This window comes from Carettochelys insculpta, chromosome 11 (genome assembly GCF_033958435.1).
Source record: "Carettochelys insculpta isolate YL-2023 chromosome 11, ASM3395843v1, whole genome shotgun sequence".
In the NCBI taxonomy this organism is placed as follows: domain Eukaryota; kingdom Metazoa; phylum Chordata; order Testudines; family Carettochelyidae; genus Carettochelys; species Carettochelys insculpta.
The window spans coordinates 21,445,917-21,463,152 of record NC_134147.1 but is presented as its reverse complement, the minus strand read 5'-3'; the positions used below and the strand labels follow the sequence as shown (position 1 = coordinate 21,463,152).

The window sequence follows — 17,236 nt, the reverse complement described above, 5'->3', positions numbered from 1 at the left end:
CCAGCCCTGCGCACCCCGAGTAGAAACAAAACCTGGCTCTGGGGCTCAGCTGGCTGGCACCTGAGTCGCTCCCGCGCCAGGGCACAAGCGCCCAGCTTATGGGGCGCACACGGGCTGGGGCCCTGCCCCTCTCGGCCTGGAGGAGGGGCGCCCCCCACGTTCTCTGCCCAGACAGGGGCGGGAAGCTGGGCCCCCTCCCACCGGGCTGTGGGAGGATTTAGTTTTTAACCCCGTGGCCCTACGCGGAGGGGGTGGGCTGGGGGGAGCTGCCCGGCAGCGGAAGCCCCGCTGGCCCGCAGTCCCTGGCGGGGGCGAGCAGCAGCGGGGAGGCGCCGGCCGGCCGCGGCCTTTGGGGGCGCCGTGTCCCGCTGGCGGGCGCGATGCGGCGGCGGGAGAGGAAACCCACCCCCCTCGCCGAGCAGCCTCCTTTGTGAGGGCTCGGCCCTGACGCGCCGCCCTGCCCGAGCCGCCGCCGCCGCCGCGCCGGGGAGCTGCAGGCAGCGCTGGAGCCCATGGAGCTGCCGGAGGGTGAGTCGCAGCCAGGACGTGTCCCGGGAACTTTCCCCGCGGGCTCCGCTGGCGCCGGGCACTTGGCGCTCGCTGGCCGCCTCCGCACGCCCCAGCCCCTCCCCGCCCGGGGCCGCGCTCCGGCCTGGCAGGCGGGCGGGCCCCCTACGGAATCGGTCCGGCCCGGCCCGGCCCGGCCCGGCCTGGCGGGGAGGCAGGAAGGCGCTGCCCTCCACCCCCCCAGCCCGGCGTGGGGTCCTTGCGGGCCGCTCAGCAGCCGGGTTCCTCCCGCCCCCCCTCTGGCTCGCTCGCTTGCTGGAGTCGCGCTGCCTCGGAGCCCATTCATTCCTGCGCCTGCGGCCGGGCTGGCTCCCCGTGCGCACGGCTCGTCCCGCTGCCCCGCTCTGCAACAGGCAACCCCTGGGCTGAGCGCTGCCAGCTGCCTCGCACGTTTGGCTCAGCGGCCCAGCTGCTGCGAGCAGTTACCGGGCAGCCCGGCCGGCATCTCGCAAGGCGTTTGGCACCTTTGGCTCCAGAGACTCCCGGGCGCGCAGCGAGAGGCCCGAGGACAACAGCCAGCTCCGGAGAGACAGCCGGGCCCTGCTGAGGTCTGAGCCCGAGTGGGTGGGCTGTCAGCGGGGCGAGGGTTGTGCACGAGCAGACAAAGGACTTGATCAGACTCCTCGTGGAAGGGTCAAGTTCAGCCCTTGAGTCTGGCTGAGCTGTTAGGTCGCTAAACCATTTGCACAAAGGCAAGAGTTGCCCTCTTCAGAAAGGCCCAAACTCTTAACCCAAAAGGACCAGGTTACTGCTATGCTCTTGATCAGTTGTCAGGGGGAAGTGACGAACATGTGAGTTACAGCCGGGACTCACCTTGTGGCACAGCTGTCAGAATCTAGCCCCTGGTGGCCTAGGGTGTTGACAGAGATTAGTCTTGTTTGTAAATACAATACTGAGCTGCCTGAATGTATTTTTAGAGCTTTCTGAAACCACATGAAACCTATCTCATGAAGCATTTATTTCGGAATGGCTATTTATTTCCTTAGCACTGTTACAACCTACCAAGAAAATCCATATTTAGGCACTTTTGAAAAGCCCTGGTCTTTTTAATACCTATTGGAGCTGTTACTACTCAACATAAACCACTCTCAGTCTGCAAATTGAAAACCTCTGGGCCATTATGGTCTATTGCAACTAGCTGACTGCCTCTTGAAAACCATACGTTCTCATACTTAAAAAAAAAAAAAAAAAAGAAACACTAACCCAAAAAAAAAAAACTCTTATGAGATTCATGTTTAGAAAATTGGCTGCATACATTGTAGCTGCTTTTTAAACCTCAAGACTTAAGTCACATTTTCCATTTGAAAACTGAGTAGTTAAGCTATATTAAAGCGATACACTCCATTCAAAAGCCTCCCCCACTTTGAACTTTTGGGAAAGCGAACTTTTTTTCATAGAATCTAAAACAATAGAAATGTTCCTGCAACTAAAAATTTTCCAATGAAAGCGTTTACTTTGTCAAATATTCACAGTAGCATCTGAAACCCAAACACTGCAGTGCTAAAGTATTCGAAAGTGACTATAAACAAAAGCGATAGTGCCTTTATTGACTTTTGCTGTCCAAAGGGAAAAATGCAAAATGTAAATAGAGCATAGTCACAACATATCAGAAGTTAAAAATATTCTAGAAACAACAAAATCTATCCTAAAATCAACACAGACCACTCTCTTTCATCGTGATTGGGTTTGAGCTTTGTGAATAACATAAGTAATGATGTATTCAGTACATGTCTCAAACTAGCATAACGGCATTTGTAATTTGCCACTCAAAGTGAGGCAAATTCATTCTTGGTGTAACTGTCAAGAAGTTTCTTTACATTTGTTACGTAATCCTTAGGTTAATAAAGGTGGAAAAAGCATGTTACCAATCTGACCAGCTTCAATGCATTTCTGCTAATGATGGTATCGCATATTCCAAGTATTTGTTTTATAAATACAAATCACAAGGCTCCTCCTTCCTGGCAGTAGGTGCAGATTTAATTAGCACAGGAGCATTCACAAGGTAAGCAGGCACCTCATCTGCTCTAGAGACTGGAGCCCTGATTCAGTCAGCTATTTTCTCATGTGCTTAAAATTAGTCACACACTTAAACAGTTCTGTCACCTCTCTCATTTTATTATGAGTCATTTGGTGTTTGTTTTAAAGCTCCAATTTCTTGAGCCAGGGGGATTACCTGAGAATCTCACTTTTTTTATTAAAGTGGAATTTAAATTTCTAACTCTTACACTTGCAGAAGGGTTATAGAAAGGCTCCAAAATGCCTTATTTTGAAAAGTTCTGAATTTTTAAAATTGTCCCCTAACTAGTAGGGGTCAGACTCATGATTTCTGAATGCTTGTGTTGGCAAGACTAGAATTTGTCCCATTTGACTTCAGTTCTGCTGTTCGTATGGAAAATCAGGCACATACTCAAAAACCTTGTCCAACCTGGGTCTGGGGCCCACAGCTTCTTGAGGCCTCTCCTTTCCTCTCTGTGAAAGTGCAGGCAGGAGCCCACTGGCTTTTTCCCACAGGGCATGGCTTGAAGGCCACTGCATGAGGAGGAACACAGTGGAAAAACAGTGGCAAGGGAATGCTCTTCAGAGACTTGAAGCAGTTTTGGAGCCTCCTTGCTGTCTTTGGAACTGCTAACTGAACTGACAATCATCTCAGAGGGGAAGCCATGTTAGCCTATAGCTTCACAAATAACAAGCAGTCCTGTGGCACCTTAGTGACCAACACAACATTTCCTAGATCATGAGCTCGTGAACTGACGTGTGCAAGGAGCCTGGAGTTTTGGTGTTGAGCAGGGCTCGAAAAGGCCCAGAGATGCATGGAGACAGCAGGCATTAAAATCAAAGAATGATGTTAATAAAACAAAGCAAGAAGGCTTAATGTGAAATGCAAATGTCTATGGGGGCAATGAGGGGGTGTCCGCTAAGCCATCTGGTCAGAGGGAGGAATGGCATGGGAAGTCTAAATCCAAAATGAGTTTCACTCTTAGTATCGCTTGGGGTGTGTATACTTTGTTGGTCTTGTTTATTTACATTATAAGCTCTCCAGGGCAGGCACACTGGCTAGAATTTTCAAAGGAACTTAAGGTACGGTATTTAGAATCCTAATTCCCATTGAATTTCAATAGGTTTTGAGCATCATACTCTAATCCCTTTTTGTTCGTTTCTACAGATCAGATCAATGTGCACTATACAGGCTTTCTTATTCTTGACTGAGACCTCTGTTGCTACTGGCCAAATAAATCTTTTGTATATTTACTTTTTTTTTCAAAAGGTGTTTGCAACTTACAAATGCATATTGACTTTTCTAAATGGACAAGAAAGCTTTCTATTGGAGTCTAGGGCAGGGATTTTCAATGTCCAGTTCCCACTTGGAATGTGTTTTTGTAGTCCAGTTACAAACCCTTAAGACAAAGGTTTATAGTAATACTAACAGACCCCAAGCAATAGTGGGGCACATTGTACCATCAATGTATCAGCTAGTGTGGCTGGATCTGAATTAGTCCATGTGAGGAATAAAAACCCAGGGGAATGTAAATGTCAAAATGTGAGTGCCTATGCTCTGTTTCTCATCTGACCATGAATTTAATCCAACTGAAGGAACCGTGAACTTTAAGATGAAGTTAGCCCTTCAGACTAGTTTGTAAATGACTCTTAAACTTTTGTTCATGGTGCACCATACACAGAAGACTCAATAAAAACACATGAATCTATTTACAATCGTCTGCCATCAAAAATGGGGTCTTAATAATGTTTTCTAATGTGAAAAATTAGCAGGTTTTAAGATACTTAAACTAGATGGCCTCTTGAACAAAGGATACATATATATCACGTGTAAGACAGTGTTATGTCTGCAGTAAATGCTCTCTATATATGGTATGGTCAAGATGCAACAGATTTTATGTTCTGACAAAATGTTTGTGTAAAAAAAGGAGTTGTTAAAAAGAACTGTTAAAGCGTTAACATCTATTCAGTGCTCAGTGTGTTTGCAGTTTGCAGGATGAGGTTACAGATAAAAACATGTTTTTTTATTGAGAAAACTAAACTGGTTGAGAAACAGCTGTTGCAGCTATTGCTGTATTTTCATTTTGAAGGACTTCATGATGCTTGAGACTTTTTTTTTCTTTTGTTGGCTTATTTAACTTTCATATGAAAATTAGTGTGCCAATAGAGATCTCTTTTGTTTACAATTACAGAATGATTAATAATGATACCACTTACATAAGGTTTTCATTTTTCAGTTAATGTACAAGATTCATGCTGAAAAAAAATTGAGGAGAGTATAGTAGGCAGTAAACCCTTGAAGTATGTGGCTTCAAGTTGCACATAACTTGCTTTAACACAAGTTAAGCACAACTTGAAGCTGCTCTGTGGCCCTTTCCCCCAGCCGTGGGGCTGTCAGCCTGACAGCCACGCTGCTGTAGGAAGGCAGGGGGAAGGCTTTTAGCTTGCCTAGCTGCCTATAGCTGTGAGCAGCTAGGCAAGCTAAAAGCTCTTTCCTCCTGCCTATCCCCAGCTGTGGGTCTGTCAGCCTGAAGCCGTGCTAGTGGAGGAGGGCAGGGGGAAGGGTTTTAGCTTGTCTAAGCAAGGTAAAAGCCCCTTCCCCCGTCTTACCCCAGCTGCCAGCCTGACAGCTGTGCCACTGGAGGAAGGCAGGTAGAAGCAGTCAGGAAACTGACCAGCCCTGGTGGGCTTGTCGGTTTCCCATTCCTGCAGGCAGAGTGGAGCCTGGGAACTAAGTGGCAACTCCCCTGTGTGCAACTCCCCTGTAACTCAAGGGCTTACTGTATTTTCTTTCTTACAGGTGTGGAAACTGAGGCATAGAGGTTCAAGATACTGTCCCATAGTCCACATCAGAGTTGCAATGAGATCTTTTGGCTTCCAATACAATGCTCTTTCCATAGGCCGTACTCCTCCCTGTTGTTACTAATATTTAGTACATTTATGACTAGCACTTGTCATGCTTTTAACTTCCAGCGGTTGGTGAGAATCCCCATTTTCACTGAGAAGCAATGATAGTAAGTGTCTTGCCTAATGCTATGTGTTGAGTCCATGGCAGATCTTGCAGCAAAATCAAGGTTCAGTATAGCTAGAATTGCAATTGGCAGATTGCACTGTCAAAAACCCTTATGCGGTGTTGTTGGAAACAAACAAATACCTTCACATCTAGTGGACCTTTCCTGTATCGAAGCTCACTGTTAGTAGGTTCCCCTTATACTAAGGTACTGCATCACTACCTTATTTTAGTACTATTAAAGAACTAGGAAACCACCTAGCAGGGATGGTACAGAAATATGAAAAGCTAGTGCACCTGTTTGTCACACTAAGTGGACTAAAAGTCACACTATCCGATATTCTTATTTCTTTTAGATTGTGCGTGATTAGGAGATGAAGTCCAGTGGGCAAAAGTAATTGAAATGAATGGAAGACCTAAGTTTCTGCAAATATTTCCAACCTATACACACTAGTGTGTCCAAGTCTACTAACCACATTACTCTGAGAAGCATCTGTGATGGCTGCTAATGATGTGGCCTTCCAATAGAGAACATTTAAGTGTCTTGCCCTTGTGGCCTCAGAGCACTAGTGCTTCAAATAACTTTTCTTCCTCCGCTTTCTTTTGGCTTCGCTGACCTTTGTTGATGTTTGGTTCTTGTGCAAATAAAACCCATACTTCTGTGGATGCTATGAATGATGCCCATCTTCTATGGCCGCTGGGTTGGAGTCAGTTCACTGTACATCCAGGCCTAGAGACTTACCCTGCTGTGAAAGAAACTGGTGGCAAAACTCTCAGTGACTTGATGGGTTGAGAAAGGGTACTTAATGTTTGTCCTTTCATTCACCTGCCTTTTCAGTGCACAGCTCTTTTTCGTAAGTGGCTTTTCATTGTCATTTAGTCTCGGGAGACTAACTGTCACTTGGGCTGTGTTGCAGTGACCTAAAGAGGTGATCTAGAACTCAGCAACAGGGATGAAAGGAGTAGGAGTGAAAAATAGCAACCCAGCTATATGTGTTTAAGCAGTGTGAGAGTGTGATTTTTTCTTTTTTAAACTACCTGTCTGACAACACAAGGCTGTCTGCTGTGGTTTGCTTTTTGTTACAAGCTGTCTTCCTGGTTTCCATTTATAGGTCTGTAAGGAAATTGCAGGTTGTGAATTATTTATTTATTTTGGTGTAGAAACTGCAGTTTTCAGCACTGATCTCAACCTGGAGCAGTGTTGTGACCCCATCCTTCATGTTGCAAAGGCACTCACTCAAATTTGGCCCAGCTGTCCCCTGTTGTGACTTGCTGGGAGCACTGGCAAAGATGAGTGAGGAAGAGGCTGGAGACCTGTGCAGATTGGGGGTAGGCTCCCTGGGATACTTGTCCCCATTGCCTACACTCAGTCCTGCTGGCACTGGCTTTGTACTTTGCCCAGGTAGAGCTCTGCCTTTACCAAGTAGGGTGGGCTGGCCCGCTGGCCAACAGCAGCTTTTGCTTGACCAGAAGGCCAAATCCTTCTGCAGCTGCCCGGCCAAACCAGGGGATAGGCTCCAGGAGTCCCTGCTGAGAGGGGTAGGGTGATTGGCTGGGTCTTGGGTCTCTCAGGGCATTGATCAGGGATGGGGAAACTCAGTGGTGCCAGTCCCCCAGAGGCCCTCTATGTATGTGAAATGATGGCAGCTGGTAATTGCAGGGGTTCCCTCCTCCTCCACTTCCTGCCCTGGAGGAGTGGGGAATAGCCAGCTCTTGTTGGAGCATAATGTCTGTGCTGCTAGCGTGACATCTAAGACTGTAGAAAACAAAAAGTGTAAGTTTTACATTCCTGGAGCCTCCCCTAACTTGCAACCCCCTACACCTCTGTCTAGGAGGTGCACTGTAACTCCACTACCTCTGTACCCTGACGGCACTTCTGCATGCACCTGCCCATCATGATGGAGGGGAGGCTGGGCCACACTTGAGTAGCGTGGAAGCCCTGTGCGCCAAATCACAATGCCGCCCACTCAAGCAGGGGTGGTGGCGGTGGTTTGTAGTGGCACTTGAGCTGACTACCCCAGAGCTGAAAGTGTAGCAAAGCGGGGCTGCGACTTTGGACAAACAAAAAAAAAACCCCAACTTTATTGCAACATTATTCATTCATTTACATTAAGCCCCCTGCAAACCATTCTGGCAGAATGTAAAGAAGCCTTAAAGGGGTAACTTACAAGGTAATCTGCTTCTCTTCCAAAGCCTGTTACACTGCCAGAGTGGTGTCAAGAGGCTATAGTGTACCTCAGTGTGGAAGAAAATCCCTGAAGCCATGGCTGTGGAAAACTAAGCAGCTGTGACTCATTGGGCTCTATTCTGTGGTAGCCTTATTAGGCTGTAATAGCATGAGGAAGATAGCTGTTAGTGTTGAGGAAAACTAGTGTCCAATGTTAGTCCCCTCCCCCGAGTATTAAAGCCATTTCAGAGAGTGGAGTGTTCTTAATATGAAGAATTGGAACTATTTTATTAAAAAAAAAAACCTTAATTTGCCAAGACTTCTACAGTATGTTTTAAAGTGTTAGGAACAGAAGTTGCTGTTTTGAAGCAAGCTCTCTATTGAATAAGAAGTTGGCGTCAACCAGTGAATGGAATAATGTACAATTCATACTCTTCTAATCTCTTACTAGTAGGAAAAGGCATTTCTTTTATGACTGTATCTTTAAGACGTTAACAGATGGGCTGGAACAGACTACAGGAAGCTCTATTGTAAGAGACAAGGAGCTATTAAAGATCATAGGGCCCCATGAACATGAATACAAAAATGAATTAGATATTTTATATTTCAAAACCAGTTTAATTTTCTCTTGTTAAATAATTAAGTGCAGGGACTTCTTCACAGATTGCTTTGATGCACCCTCCTTAGAAATTTCTTGAATGGATGAGTATTTAGTTTTCAGATATGTTTTATGTATAACTGCTGAATGTCTGTAACATCTAAAGAGAACGTGCATTTTCCTCTCTCCTAGCTTTTATAAGTAGCCCATAGCTGAACTGATGCCATCACTGAAGGGTAATCGCTTCTGCCACTGCCATTTAATGATAGCCATTACACGTGAGCTGGTTAAAGAAGAGGGTTGAAAAATCTGGTGATTTAGGAGACCAAGACCTAAATACTTCACTCCCATTCAGAAACATAACCTCGGTCCTGGAGACAAAGGCTACATCTACACCACGTTCCTCTTTCGAAAGAGGAATGCAAATGAGGGACTTGAGAATGCAAATGAACTGCTGATTTACAAATCTTGCACTTCATTTGCATGACTGCTTTTGATTGCTTTTTTGGAAGAGAGTTTTTTTGGGGGAAAAAAGCATAGAGGGGGATTCTTTCGAAAAAGTGTGTTTTTCAGGAAAAACCCGTCTGCACTGCTTTTCTTTTTGAAAAAAAATCTCTTTCAAAAAAGCAATCAAAAGAGATTATACAAATGAAGCACGTGATTTGAAAATCAGCACTGTATTTTCATTTTTGATGTCCCTCTTTTACATTCCTCTTTCGAAAGAGGAAAGTAGTGTAGATGTAGCCCACAAGTTTTTAGGAACCACTCTATGTGCACATCAAGTCTCATTGGAAACCAAACTAAAATTCTGAAGACGGCAAAACTTCATGTTGAGGACGTGGATGAGGTTTTTTTTTTTTTTGTCTTTTTCAAAAGTGCTGAGCACACAGCACCTCCCATTGGGTGCTCAAATTTTTGAAAACCAGGCAGGTATCTAAAGTATGGATGCTAGGCCAGTGGGAGCTCCTGGTATTTGTAACTTCTGAAAATCAGACAGGTGTCTAAATATGGAAGTGTAAAATTGACTTTGAGCTCCTGTTTTTGAAAGTCTTGGCCTGCCTTTTTGATGCTTGCAGGGCCTGAGCACACATTCAGTCTCTGCCACTTAATTCTGAACACACATTTACATTTATGAGGTTATAGCTACTGTAGTTCAACAAGATTTGGAGCCCTGAGGCAGGAATGGGGTGGATATTATTGTACTGATCATTCATTGGTTGCTGGCAGTCCATTTCTGTCACGTGTATACAAAATCTGCTGCAGCATTCTCACAGAAGGAATCTCTTGTAGTAGTGTCTGTACATGTGTGTGCCACCTTTAGGCTTGTCTACAATGGCAACTGAATAACAAAACATAGTCTTTCAGAGGTATTAAAATGACACCTCACTTCCCCCCAAAAGACAAAATTTTGCCAAAGGCTAGAACTTCTGTGAACTGCACTTTGTCCAACTGCTTGAGGGTGGAAGTTTTTGGTCAGCAAAAGAATGGACAGACAGTGGTTACTGTGTGATCTTTAGCAATATGACTGTAGTGACCCAGCCATGTAGCTAAAAGCTGCATAGTGTAGACAAAGCCTTAGTAGAGGTCACATTTTTCAACCTGTGTTGGTCATGTACTGAGGCATTGCTGCACAATCAAGGATGGCTGCAGTGAGGGAGAAGTCTCCCCACAGTGTTAAATTACCTGTTGCCCTCTTCTGTGTTATCCCTCACCTTCTGGAACTCTCCGATTTGTGTTTTAAAGAACAAGTAGAACCTTTACTTCAACCACATCCTGAGAAGACTCCGGGGGGGCGGGGGGGTGGAGCAGGAGGAGGAGAAAGGTGTTGGAGAAAGGAAAGGGAGAGAATTGCAGAGAGAGAGGAGGCGAGACATTGGGACTGGAGTGGGAGGGGGGAAACAGAGAGGAGATGGAAAGTTTAAAGAGGAAGAGAAAGGTGAATGTGAAGAGAGGGAAATGTCTTGAAGAAAGAGGATTTTACAGTATAGATGAAATAAAAGTGAACTTTTTTTTAAAAAAAGAATTAACAAGTATAGAACAAATAGTCTGAGCTAAACCCTGGACGTTGTAAAACACAGGAAAAAAGATGCTTCTGGACATAGAAAAGTGAAGAACAGGAAGGGGGAAAAATAAATAGGAAAACAAATAAAACTGATCTTTAGTTCATAGACATTCAGCTTTAGCATTCTCAGTGATGGCTTGTCAGATTCTTGGGCCAGGGGCCAGGGTGCAGGTTTGGAAGGAAGAGGCTAACTTTGTACCTTGCTTCAGCTGTATGGAACGAACAGCTGCATCCCAGATCCATCTCCTTTTGGGAGAAGTTAGCAGGCTTATACCCTTTGAGACTCCTCTGCCATCGCCACTTCCAGCTGGTCAAATAGCGCATCAAGCAGCACCTTGCCCTACAGCTTCAGGATCTCGGCCATCTTGATGAGGGCATTGGATTCAGGTGCCAGAGCACAGCAGCCATGAAAATGACTGAGAGTCAGAGAGAGGATGATATTGTCAGCTGGTGTAAATCAGAATAGCTGACTTCAAGCCAGTGAATGAAATTCTGGCCCTATTAAGTCAACTGGAGTTTTGCCATTGACTTCAGTAGGGCCTGGATTTCACGCCGTGTGTGAGAGTGATGTCAATGGAGCAGCACTGATTTATACTGTCTGAAGAGCTGGTCCGCTAAGTTGAGACAGGCTGCAAGAAAAAAAAGCCAGTATTTGAATTTCTGAGCTCCATTGTAGGTTGCATTTAAGTAGGGAACATGTTTTCTGAATTACAAAAGAAATGTATTGAAAGTTTCTTTTCCCCTCTTGCCAGATGTTGGATAAACCAGAGTTATGGGATGGAAGGGTTTGTGGAAAAGAAGATCTCAACCTTTCCAGTTGCCTGTTTTAGGCAGGTATGCCATCTGCATGGGATATTCCCTGCTGATTTGAGTGGTTAATGACTTGAACTTAAGCTTCCCATGGAGTAACAAATAGTCTTCTAAGGGCTGGATACATCAAAGAAATAAAGTTTGCATTTTTTATTCCTTTTGTTTCCAATATTAATATATAAATGTGATGCTCATTTAGCAAGGGTCTAGTTGTTTAAACTTTTAAGTATTAGTCGCTAAATGTTTCAATACAGAAAATAGAAGGTCCTGCACCCTTAGTCCTGATCTTTGAAAAATTACTTGGATGTGTAACTTCATGCATGTAGGTTGTTGCATCAGAGGCACCAAGACTAGGCAGAGTTAGGGTCATGCTCAAGTCTTTTGCAGGGTCAGGGTCTGGCATTCATTCTCACCACATAGAAGTACATCTGCCTCAGAAGTGGCCAGACCAGTTTGAAGTCCAGGAGTTTCTTCCTTGGCAAGTACATGTGATGCCACAAAGACTCGCAAACTGAGCAGCAGAGGGATAGTAACAACACACTAAAATTTACATGCACCGGGGGGTCTGGGTGTGCTTGAATCAGGAAGGTGCAGCTTGGTAGCAATGATGAGTGAGCGGCCAAAGCCAGCTGCTTTCTCAGTGTTGCAGAGTAGGGAGGCCTCTGACCACAAGAAACTTGTACTCATCTGTCAGCAGAACTTGTTTAGTGACAATTATCAGAGGGATAGCTGTGTTAGTCTGGATCTGCCAAAACACTGAGAAGTCCTGTGTCACCTGACAGAGTAACAAGTTTTTTGGAGCATCAGCTTTTGTGGGCAAAGGCGAAGTGCATCTGATGAAGTGGGTCTTTGCCCATGAAAGCTGACGCTCCAAAAAATCTGTTAGTCTATAAGGTGCCACAGGACTTCTCACTGTTTTTGCGAACCCATTTAGGTTATAGTTGCACGGCACTTGTACAACCTAAATGTTGTTTAGTACTAATTTTATAACTAACGAAAAGTTGTGCATGTGTAACACACACACCTATGTGTTGTTAACTGTCCCATGTAGTGGTACCTAGACCACATCACAGAGAAAGAATGTGTTCTCCACAGCCTAATGTGAGAGCTAGCTGCCCTTTAGCTCAAGCTGTAGAGGTGCCTGCACTAAGCTGCAGAGCTCCGAGGTTTGAGTCTGCTTGTGGGCAGTGACCCAAAAACCAAAGAACTAGTGCGTGTGTGTGTATGTGTGTGTGTGTGTGTGTGTTTAAAGATGATAACTCTCATGCTGGTGATAAGTCTGTTCTATTGTCTTGTTTCTGACAGTTTCCAGGACCAACTTCTTCAGAGCAAGGTGTAGGAAACAACATTTTAAGTGGTTACAGGACAACTTATCCTATTGGAAATGTCTTCTTTACTCATATATTGGCTTGTATTCTGAAGCATGAGGATTTATGTCCAGTACACTTTTATGCTGAAATTCTGGTTTCACTAAAGTCAATGAGAATCTTACTATTGACTTAGTGAAGCCAGGAATTCACCCACATCTTTAAGAATTTTCCTGTTGTAATTATGGAGATTTCTGTCATCCATATAAATGTCCAATCTTGCAAACTTCTTGGCCTCAGGAATATCTTTTGGAACTTACTTCCCCTGGCTAAGTGCGTGCTGTGTATATGATTTTGGGAGAGGGGGTGAAGAAAGGGAAAAGAAACATTTGTTACCAGTCCTGATTTTTGCTTTCTAGAAAAGCGTAGATTAGGTGGTGGCTATCATTTTATTTCTTTGTGCACTCTAAAATTTGACACTGAACATTTTTCCCCCCACTCCACCCAGCTGCCACCCAGCTTGGCAGAATTTTAGCACGTAGAACTTGAGTTCCTTGAGGGAAACCCACGGACAAATTGATTCTGACTGTACTATAGGGAGCATTGTTAGTGGCTTTTTTCCTCTACCTGGTTTGTGACATACTGAGTAATCCAGTCCCGGCTCATTTCTCAAGCACCTGTTGAAATGTAACCTGTTCTGCCGGTATCCAAAAGTGTCTCTGAGGGTACCATTTTCTCCTCTGTCAAGCAATGGATTTATGCTACTTTGTGTATTCTTTTGTAAAGCAGTGTTGTAAGTTTTCCTAAAATTCTATGTTTCCTCACTGGGGGCCTGATTCTGTGAACCTGCACACCCTTCACTTTAAAGGGAATGGTCCTATTCGCACACTTAAAGTTAAGCATGTGTTTGCTGGAGCTGGGCCTCTAGTAACAGCTGTTATTAGCAGAGTTGGCAGGCTGTGGAGGGGCCTTTGTCTGCTCAAGAAGATGGACAACAGCTGTACTTAGGTTTTATTTCTACGAAGAGGATATTTTTGTTGGAAGTACACACTGAGCAGGCGTACGACTTGCTGGGGAGAAAAAAGTTCAACTCAAAGCTTCCCTTAAACTGCTGGAACTGAACTCAGGTGTTGGTCAAAAAGTAATGCTGCACTTTGCGACAGCACTACTGGCTGGAGAGGTGACTGGTACCTTGTGTGGCTTAGGAATCTGTGAGAACCAGGTCTCTTAAGGTGGTACCTGTAACTGGGGAGTAGGATGAGGAAACCACCCTAAAAATAAATCCTCTTCATTCACCCCACACATTCAGGCCTGGGTCCAAACTCTGCCACTTCTTCCTCCACATCTTCTAGATCCAACCTTTTCTCTCTTACCAGATGCTGAAAACTCTGTTCCAGATCTGGATCATCTCTTCTCTTGGTTATTGAAACGGTTTGTTTTTTGGCCTCTCCAGCATCTGTATTGCTTCTCTCTGACACATGAAAAGCAACTGCTGAAATCAGCCTCTTAATCTGCAGAATGGACTGTCACCCCCTTCAAATTTCTCTACCATGTCAGGTGGGAACTTCTTGTAGTCCCTCTCAATTCTGCTTCTGCCAAGTTAATTCAGATTTGAAGGCCAGAAAGAATCAACAGATTACCTAGTGCATAAGAACAGCTGCACTTGGACAAACCAGTGGTCCATTTAGCCAAGTATCCTGTCTTCTGACATTTGGCCGGTCCCAGGTGCTTCAGAGGCAGTGAACAGAACCAGTGATCCTCAAGTGATTCATCCCCTGTTGTCCACTTACAGTTCCTGGCAACAGAGGCTAGAGACACTCAGCACATGGTGTTGCATCCTTGACCCACCTGACTCATAGGCATTGATGGATCTTTTGTCCATGAACCTACCTAGTTCTCTTTTGAACCCCCTTTGTATTTTTGGGCTTCACAACATCTCTGGCAATGAGTTCCACAGGTTGAACATGCTTTGTGTGAAGAAATACTCCTTTTGTTTGTAACCTGATGCCTGTGAATTTCATTGGGCAAACTCTGGTTCTTGGATTATGCAATGGGGTAAATAATGTGCACTTATCACTTGCTCCACACCATGAGTGATTTGTAGACCTCTGTGGTATCCCTCCAAGTCATCCCTTTCCCAAGCTGAAAAATCCCAGTTATTATAACCTCTCCTCCTATGTTAGCCATTCCATACTGCTCATAATTTTTGTTGCCTTATCTAATTTTAAGATTACCTTTTTAGAGATGGCATGACTACATCTGCACACAGTATTCAAGATGTGTTCTGATCTCCGGCATTGAGCAGGCCACTAAATGACAGCCAGCCACACCTGATTGTGTCCCTTATCATTTAGCTGGTAGATCACCCTGCTCTGCTCTGCTTCCATAGTTTCCATAGTCACTCCTCCTATAACGTTGCTTTGGTGTGAAATACCCTTTGTGAATGGGTGTACTAAGCCTCCAGACCTTGCTTGGTCAAAAGTTTCCTTAAGTCCCATTTTATCATAATGCCTACCTAGTCTGACTAGGGGTATGTCGTCTTGGGCAGCTATAGTGCTTTAGGGAAAATAGTCCTATGTTGAAAGGAGAGTGTCTTCCATTGGTGGTGTTAATATCCTCCTGTGCCCACCCCGAGAGGCCATAGTTATATTGTTGGGGAAAGCTCTCAATTCAAGGGCTTAGGTTAGTATAACTGTGGATTTTTCATGCTCCTGAGTGGTACGGTTAGGTCAATATAGGTCTGTATGATGTGCCTGGTAAAAATTTAAAAGCTATGAAATTTGTACGTGTGAGCGCTTATATGACCTGTGCTAAGTTAGTGTGGCATTGTCTGTCTTCATAGTGGCTAGATCCCTGTCCTTCCCCTCAGTTAGTGGACCTGACAGTAGGTTAGGTAGTTGAAACTTAGGTGATGTCTGCACTGCAACTGCTATAGCAGCATAGCTGAGGCTCTGTCACCTGTAGCAGCTGAAGTAAAGACGCTCATTACTACTGGAGGGGTCTTCCTGTTGCTGTAGGTAATCATCTCCCCAAGAGCAGGTAGCTGGTTTGACGGTGGAAACATTCTTTCATCAGTGATTTAGCACAGTCTACAATGGGGGGGTTAGTTTGTCTTAACCGGGTTCATAGAATCCTAGGGCTGGAAGGGACCTCAGGAGGTCATCAAGTCTAGCCCCCTGCCTAACATCCTGCCCCTGCTCAGGTGTGTTAATTTTTTTTATCCCCTTGAGCAATGTAGCAGAGCGAACCTAACTCTTTAGCGTAGACCTGGCCTTATGTTTCTGGATCCATACATCTGGGTTCAGAACCTGTGTACAGTTCAACCAAGGGCATCGTTTCATGTGCATGTTGTTTTGCTGAGTAACCGCAGAATCTTGTTGCTGTGGCCACTGTCTTTCCTCCCTCAATCCCTTCTCCTAGATTTTGTGACCTTGTTGTTACTTTGGCTACGTCTACACTAGCCCAAATGGCCATTTTGAAGTTTACTAATGAAGTGCTGGAATACATATTCAGCATTAGCATGCGGGTGGCTGCGGCACTTCGAAATTGATGCGGCTCGCTGCCGCGCGGCTCGTCCAGACAGGGCTCCTTTTCGAAAGGACCCTGGCTACTTCGAAGTCCCCTTATTCCCATCTGCTCATAGGAATAAGGGGACTTCGAAGTAGGCGGGGTCCTTTCGAAAAGGAGCCCCGTCTGGATGAGCCACACGGTGGCGATCCGCGTCAATTTTGAAGTGCTGCAGTCGCCTGCATGCTAATGAGGCACAGAGTATGAATTTCAGCGCTTCATTAGTAAACTTCGAAATGGCCATTTCGAAGTTTTGGTCTAGTGTAGACACGGCATTTATGTGTTAAATCAGATTTGAAGCTCTTTGAGATGGGGTGCAGTGGCAATTCTGGTGGTGGTAAAATAACAAAACCAACTATTGCTGTGGGTGCATTCGATTGCCCGTCATTGTTGAAAGCTTCAAAGGCTTTGTTCTGGAGTCTGCCCGCAGGCAAAAATAATTTTGATTTCATCAGTGCATGCAGAAATCATAAGCTCCAGACCATTACATGTGGATGAATATATTTGTTCCTGATACTACATAACTAAGTCAGTATTTCATTGTGGCAATTCTTCTCCAACCACAAGGGTTACATTCTTGAAAAACCCTACAGTAGAGGAATTCACAGTAGAGGAACATAAGAACCTATGGAAAGACAGGGTTAGGGGACCTGCGGTTGGGAGGGCATGTATGAAAGCCCTGAAAAATACTTTTTATGTCCTCTAAAATCAAACAAGGAAAAGAGCACACTAAATAAAGTGAATGTAAATGACATTTTACACTCCTTAAATAGTAACTTCTGTCACAAATCAATTTTAATGTACAGTGCAGGTACCTTTTGATCCTCAGATGTCATTCTTCATAAAGTATCAGACAGGTACCCATGTCAGTCTGTATCTTCGAGAACAACAAGAAATCCTGTGGCACCTTATAGACTAACAGATATTGGCCGCATCTACACATGCACGCTACTTCGAAGTAGCGGCGCCAACTTCGAAATAGCGCTCGTCACGGCTACATGTGTTGGGCGCTATTTCGAAGTTGAAATCGACGTTAGGCGGCGAGACGTCGAAGTCGCTAACCCCATGAGGGCATGGGAATAGCGCCCTACTTCGAAGTTGAACATCCGAGTAGGGCATGTGTAGACGATCCGCGTCCCGCAACATCGAAATA

The 17,236-nt window shown here is 44.9% G+C and overlaps 1 protein-coding gene across 1 annotated transcript in view; it reads left to right on the top strand.

Moving 5' to 3' along the window:
• Positions 1–283: 283 nt before the first annotated feature.
• The window catches only part of FGD3 (FYVE, RhoGEF and PH domain containing 3), a 181,794-nt gene continuing 164,841 nt past the window's right edge, over positions 284–17,236 (top strand). Inside the window, exon 1 of the mRNA XM_075005650.1 lies at positions 284–528. Within this exon, the coding sequence (XP_074861751.1) occupies positions 513–528 (16 nt within the window). The 5' untranslated portion in view covers positions 284–512. The remainder of the gene's footprint in view (positions 529–17,236) is intronic.